The 7537-nt window shown below is 34.7% G+C and overlaps 1 protein-coding gene across 1 annotated transcript in view; it reads right to left on the bottom strand.

Annotated features, from left to right (window-relative positions):
* Positions 1–7537, bottom strand: part of LOC105557292 (voltage-dependent calcium channel subunit alpha-2/delta-3-like) — a gene marked incomplete at its 5' end in the record, with an annotated part of 35710 nt that overhangs the window by 14397 nt on the left and 13776 nt on the right. The window contains 3 exons of the mRNA XM_012004489.1: positions 1102–1214; positions 1532–1636; positions 6525–6661. Of these exons, the coding sequence (XP_011859879.1) occupies positions 1102–1214; positions 1532–1636; positions 6525–6661 (355 nt within the window). The remainder of the gene's footprint in view (positions 1–1101; positions 1215–1531; positions 1637–6524; positions 6662–7537) is intronic.

The raw sequence follows: 7537 nt of genomic DNA, 5'->3' as shown, positions 1-7537 counted from the left end.
CTAGTAAAGTAAAAAAAATCATGAAAGATGGTCATTCTTTAGAATTTTCTCTAAACAGATTTTTAGCAGATTACCGTAATACTCCTCATTGTTCAACAGGAGTATCGCCAGCGCAATTAATGTATAAGCGTAAATTAAAGACTAGATTCGACCTAATCGTGGGCGGTACACGCCACACCGTAGAAGCACATCAATTCGATCAACACCGCTTTACACACGGAAATAGGCATATAGAATTTCTCGTAGGCGATATCGTATATGCAAGAGATTATCGTAAGGACACACCCGAAAACGCACGAGCAATTATAGTCAAACAAAGTTCACCAGCAATGTATGTATACTGTCAAGTTTGCAGATGGTTTTATAACCAAAGACACATGAACCAAATTGTTCGTACGGCGTTAAAGCCTCAACTAGATAGAGGGGAATCGGAGGCGCTTGGCAACAACTATGCATATGATAATAGTATTAGCAATGAGCGAGAAGATTCTGTGAATCTCCACAGCAAAAAGTGTAAAAGTGCAAACTCAAGTGTCAGTGCTTCAAAGGAGAAAGTGAAGCGTAAACGCATAGACGGTAACGTGTCTGGTGCGGTGCGACGATCGCCAAGATTAGCTAACAACGTACAACAGTCAAACTAAAAAGAGGGGAGTTATAATGTATGTAAATAGCGAATGTATGAGAGGACGCATGAGTACGCGTATGAGTGAGCGAGCGCACGTAAGTATGCGTGAGTACGCGTGAACAGAGCATGCGAGACGACGGCAGTTACATGTAAGGAGTCCAGGCGACAATTAAGGTAGTCCGGGACTGGTAGCTCAGTAATAAAACCAAAAGGTGTTCTTCTACAGTAACCCAGTCTCCCGCACTTAGTCATTGATCCCACGTATATTACAGGTTCAATATCAATTATTTTTAGATCTGTATTTAGTTAAATTTTTTAATGCTTTAACAAAGCCGTTCTTTTCACTCAAGTGCCATTTTAGTTACTAGCTTAAATGCTCGGCATAATTTAGTTTTTAGATATTTCAGCAAAACTGTTCTCTCTGTAGATACTTTCCTCGCTTACAGGATATTATAAATAAAAATACGTATATTCACCTGCGTCAAACGGCACGCTGAAGACGAAGCTTTCCGGCTCTATGGAGTGTTGATCCACCGCGCGTTTGTACCACGATGAATCCATGGCTCTCGAATGTCTTTCGTCAAACCGCCTGCGTGCAAACGTCATTAGAATACCAGTCATACTAATTCGGTACTAAGACGCGTAACGTCTCTTTTCCAAAATTTCTTCGAACGACGACTCAACAACCCGGCAAATAATTAATAGTTCCATAACATCATTATTATAATTTCTTACTCAACAATATAACAGTAGCATGTGTTATATTACATTTATATTGTTGAGTGAAAAATCATAATGTTGATATTATGCAACCGTTAGTTGGTATTTACTGGGTACTGTTTCACGCATATGTGACTTTTGGCACGATATTTATTCGATAAGTCTTATTGTTAAAAACAAGCTCACGGTTCCTCGGCGTTCCCCTCGTTCTGCTGATGCTCGTGCCATCGCAGAAGTCCGCTCCTGGTCGCGATAAAGCTCCTGGTGACGCCGAATCTACCCTTGCCCTGACTGTAATTGCAAAACGCGCCATGTAAACCGTATTCTTGGTGGTGTAACAGCAAACACGCCACCACATTACGCAAATTTCTTTGCATATTCAATAGTCGAATTGTAAATCGAACTAATTCACTTTAAACGTGGTATAATCGTGGAACGATTTCCAATAGCTTGTAGCTTCTCCTCCGTCGAATAAAAAAGCACGAGGAAACAAGTGCGAGATGTGAAAAAGAGGTCACAAAAACGCCGATTTCAAACGCCGATCTCAATACTTGAGATTCATAAAATATTCCTGCCAATTTCTACATCTTGTAGATTTGACAATCTGAATCATGAACGTATAAATGGAATGGATCCACCATGCTCTCTGTGAATTAATGAAGCCAGCAGAACTGAGAGAAACTGAGAATGAAGGTGCTCTCATGTGACTACGTTCAAGTGTAATGTTCTTCGGCGTGTCTTTGATACATAAACAATTTTGACAACTGCAGAGAGAAAATTTTCGTTTTTATAATTTTAGAAAGAGGAATGTTTCCGTTTACGTTTTTGTTTACATTTTCCATTTTATAGTTACAAAGAGAATAATATTTTTGTTTATGTGTTTGTTTTTGTTTACGTTTACGTTATTATACACTGAAAAAATGTTTCGCTATCGTAGCTAATCATAGTTTGCTAAAAATATTTTCATAACTATAAATTTCTTAACCACAGCAAATCCAAATAGCACAAGGACATCCTAATTTTAGCCCCTCTCCTCAGAACACCCCGAGGAATAGCAAACGCGTCTCACTTACAAGGGAACGGTCGGAAGTGTCCCTCACCGATTTCGATGCGCTGCGGATATGTTGTAGAGCATGAAGAAATATTAGACTCGTATTTTTCTTAGCGGTTTTTCTCGACGTTTAGGGGGTGAAACAGCCCCTCAAAAATAACGGATTTTTCCATTTTTAAATGAATATCTTCGAAACTATAAGGTTTATGAAAAAATGTTTTAGACAAAAATTTCATTGTTTTTCATAGTCTTCACAATGGCGTAATTACATTTTTCAAAAATGTCAAATTTTTTATTTACCCCATCCCATTATTTAAAAAAAATTAAAAACTTTTTCAACGCACAAGTTTAAGAGCTTTGTTTAAAAAATATTTTCATACACCTTATATTTTCGACGATATTCATAAAGAAATGAAAAATATCGCCAAGATAATCTCATCTTCTCTGCTACTTATAACGTCCGGTATTCATAGTCATCATATTATATTTAAGATCATCTTAAGTTCCTCTTCAGACATTTTATAACTAATAAAGCTCGTTATACAATACCTTAAGCTGAATTTACTAGCGTTTTCAGCTGGAGTGCAATACATCCTCAGGATATCCCGGGATGCTGCTTAGGACAGCCTGGACATGAGTAGGATTTGAGAAATTCTTATTTTTTATATCTGGATACTTATTACAGTACTTAACATTCTAAAATTGCTTAAGAAGTCAAATTTATACATAAAATATTTATATAAAATTTTATAAAATATTTATAGTAATACAACTGTATCCTGAAAAGATCCCAGGACATCCTGGGACATATTCAGGATGATCCTGAGGACATCTTGTGCTATCTGGGAACGGTTGGCTGTCGCGCCTAATACAATAGGCACAGTAGCAAAATATTCAGCTACTACAACTAAATATTAGCTATTTATATTTTACAACTGAAATTTAGTTGCTACATGCAGTTTTTAGCTATCGGCAGCCACTTTTTTCTTTCCGTGTAGTTACAGAACAAAGAACATTTTCGTTTACAAATTAATAACATCGGTGATTTTTGTCGACCGTGTCTGGCAATTAAAATTCATATTGCGAAAAATATTACCCCAGCCAGGATTCGAACCTGGGACCTCCCTACAATCCGTGACGGGCGTCTTAGCCAGCTCGACCACCGAGGCTGTGATAATACTATTCGCAATAACGTGTATATAACTTTAAGATGTTGTTTACGCGTCTATTTCGACTTTTTCAGAAACTGTGCGTCGATACGGATTGTCGACCGCACAATAACTTATCGATACGCGATTTTTGAATTTCCCTTTCCCTTCCCTCTCCCTGATCCCATTCCCCCTAACGGAGGAAAACCAAGTTTTTCGGTCCTTGGTGTAATCAACTATTAAGAATATTCTTAAAGTCGCCAGCAGTAATTATAAATTAATAACATCGGTGATTTTTGTCGACTGTGTCTGGCAATTGAATAGTATTATCACAGCCCCGGTGGTCGAGCTGGCTAAGACGCCCGTCACGGATTGCAGGGAGGTCCCAGGTTCGAATCCTGGTTGGGGTAATATTTTTCGCAATATGAATTTTAGTTGCCAGACACGGTCGACAAAAATCACCGATGTTATTAATTTATAATTACTGCTGGCGACTTTAAGAATATTCTTAATTTACGTTTACATTTTCGGCTTTTTTTTAATTTGCAACGTGTGAAAAGTAGAAACCTGTTGTATGCGGTTTAAAAAGTAACCCGACGAGGAAAAAATCTTCTTTCACAAGTAGTCTAAAAATGAACACGTTGTAAATTGAAAAAAAATCGAAAATGTAAACGAAAATGTTCTCTTCTCTGCAACTATAATAACGAAAACGTAAACGTAAACAAATACGTAAACAAAAATATTCTTCTCTTTGTAACTATAAAATGGACAATGTAAACGAAAATGTTCTCTCTACAGCTGTCAAAATTATCTTTTTGAGTCAAAGACACACCGAACGACATTAAGCTTAAACATAGCAGCATGAGAGCACCTTTATTTTCTATCTCTCTCATTGTCGGTTCTGCTGGCTTTATCAATTCACAGAGAACATGGTGGGTCCACAATATTACGTTCCATGATCTGAATCAATCGCGGTCAATAATCCTAACTTTAATTGTACCACACAGAGTGTTTAATACCTGACGGTAGAATCGAAAGAGAACGTGACTCCTTAATGAAAATTGCGAAGATACACACAGTTGAAAAATTTGTGTTAAACTTGATAGACACCACATATTCCAATGGTCCACTCAAATTTTGCATTTAACCTAATATAAACGTGTTAAATGGCGACACAAAAAAATTATGTTAATATTTCAGCACAAAATGAATGCAAACTTTAAAGTAATTTAAAATAAATTTTGTGTAAAATCGACATATTTTTTATGACTTAACTAAAAAAGAGTCATTGACTAAAGAATTATATATTTTTCAGATGCAACAATTCAAACTTTTATATTACAGAATAAAATCAACATTTTTTCTGTAAATTTTAACAGATAAATCTTATTACTAATAGTACAAAACATATCTATTGTGTAAAATTAATAGCATCGTGTTATTTTGACACATTTTTTTTGCTTTTAATAGTTTACTATTTGAACAATTAACACAACAAGCAATATGTTAAAACAAAACATGAATACGTTGAATATTAACATAAATTTTAACAAACATATTTTTTTTAACAAGAAAACACAAATTTTCCAATATATTGATACGATAATAAATCTTGATAATAATTATACTATCTTGAAGTCTTTACAGTGCCCTGATGGAAATATGTTACTGAAAGTACTATGAAATTAATGAAAAGTGAAATGCAAGTTATTCTAGAATTATTGAATCTATTTCAAAATAAGTCACAATTTTCCTTTTGAAAAGTTATTCAAAATTCAATATAAAATACTGTGAAATATAATTAAAAACGTATGGAATATTATAGTTGATATGAAACTTGCTGAGTTTAACTAAAAATTATTGCTTTGTAATAAAAATTATTTTTTAATAAATTTTTATTGAAATATTTTGTATTGATGAAAGACAACAAGCTTAATTGAAACAGATCTTAAAATAAGTACGTTTCATTTAATAAAATTTTATCATATTTTCCGTGAAATATTTCTACCAGGGTATTTCCCGATTATTCTTGCCTCGGTTGTAAGTCATTCCATTATTTTGAGAGCGAGCGAATCTCGAGCGTTAATTGTTGCCTCACTTGCAGCCAAAACAGCCACTTGATAAAATATCGCTCTATCTCGCTCACTCTAATTCTCGTCTTATTTTTATTCTCGAGCCATAGATCTTACAACTGGCAATATTACATGTTTTTAATGTGACAAACTGATCCATTTTACGGCAATAAATTAATTTTGTATGGCTAATCATAAATCACCTCTTTGTTTCGTTTCTGTTTTCCTTTGCTTCGGACTAATCGTGTAAGAAATAAGAGGCTCAAAGAAGATCGACACGAATGTATCGGGTACATTTAAATCTATTTAATGAATCTACCTATCTTCTCTCAGCCCACCAATTCTTTACACGGCAAAATCTTTCCGAAAATAGGACGGCTATAGTCGACGGCTGCCAAGCATTCACTTTAGCTCGTACATTGACTATAGTCGACGACGGAAGATTGTACATTCTTCCATAATCATTTATTGTTGTTAGAGCTTATACAATCTTATCTATTTTATTAAATACAAATTCTTTTTCAATTCTCGCGATACCTAACTCCAGAAAAATGTTTTTCCAACATCCTTTTTCTTAACATAATGTCATTTTCTTATGTCTCATAAGGAATCACTGTCTTTCCGATTGCACAGTCGGTTTTACTGTAATTAATTATAAATAGATACGCGTATGAAGAGATTATTGCCAAAGTATACGCGTGCGGTTTAATACAACGTTTGCGTTTATTTACAAATGTCGTAGTCACAAATTAAACGCAACGTTCGATCGCAAATTTTACGTCTTTATCCATATCGAAGATAACGAATACATTTTAAACAACATACGATCATCAAAAAGTGAGTATTACCGTGCATTATTGATAAACATGTTTAACGTGTTAGACAAATAATTGTGCATAATGGATTACCTGTGCAGTAGAGCCATCAGTATGGCAATAGGGCTAGCGGTGGAGACACACAATAATAAAATGTAATAAAAATATGCAATAAAAGATAATATTGTGAAATGAAATGTTGGACGGTTGCTCATTTGTGCACTTGGTATATATTACAAGGTAGTGATATCTTTTGTCGCACTGCAAGTTCACTTTGTACGGTACACACATACCCCACCGGTAAACAATTTTTTATACAAAACTAAAAAATATACAATATAAAATATGCCCATATATGTTTTCTTTCTCTCGTATAATCTCTGTTTGTAATTACAGGAAAAATAATGAGAAGAATTTAAAAGTAATTGAATAATTTCTCGCATTACTTTTTTCTAAACGGTAAAGTTTGAGAAAGTAAGAAGAAAATTCGCATATTATAAGTAATATTATATACAGGGTGAGGCATTTAAAACTGTTTTTCAGAATATTTGAAAAAATACAAATCGGATTAAAAAAAAGTTGCAATAAAAGTTGTTCATCTCGAAGAGGGACATCCATTAACATAAAGCTCGACCCCCTGCACCACCCCCGGGGGCGGGAGGGGGGATGACTTTGAAATCTTAAATAGAAACCCCTATTTTTTATTGCAGATTTGGATTCTCCGTGAAAAAATATGTAACTTTTGTATGAGACATTTTTTTCGTTTCATGATAGATGGCGCTGTAATCGGCAAAAATGAAAATGAGTTGAAAATTGTTGAAAAATGGTAACATCTCAAAACAATACACATCAGATTAGGAACATCAAAGTAAATTTTTTGATAATTTTGAAAATGCTATCATGTGACACCGTCTACCCTCCTGCAATGCATTCTTAAACTACTTTTAGCTTTACCGAGGAACAACGACGTGGACGTACTTAGTAGTAATTTGTTCCCTTCGGGGTGCTTGATTACTGTGAGTCCCCTTGCCTCTCACAAGTGTTTCATTGAAGCACATGTTCGAAAAGCAAAGTGGTCAGACTGTTCATTTTACTTCAATGATTGT

The sequence above is a fragment of the Vollenhovia emeryi genome, unplaced genomic scaffold, assembly GCF_000949405.1.
Source record: "Vollenhovia emeryi isolate VEMERY1.0 unplaced genomic scaffold, V.emery_V1.0 DF939529.1, whole genome shotgun sequence".
NCBI lineage: Eukaryota > Metazoa > Arthropoda > Insecta > Hymenoptera > Formicidae > Vollenhovia > Vollenhovia emeryi.
This window is presented reverse-complemented; position numbering and strand designations above follow the sequence as displayed.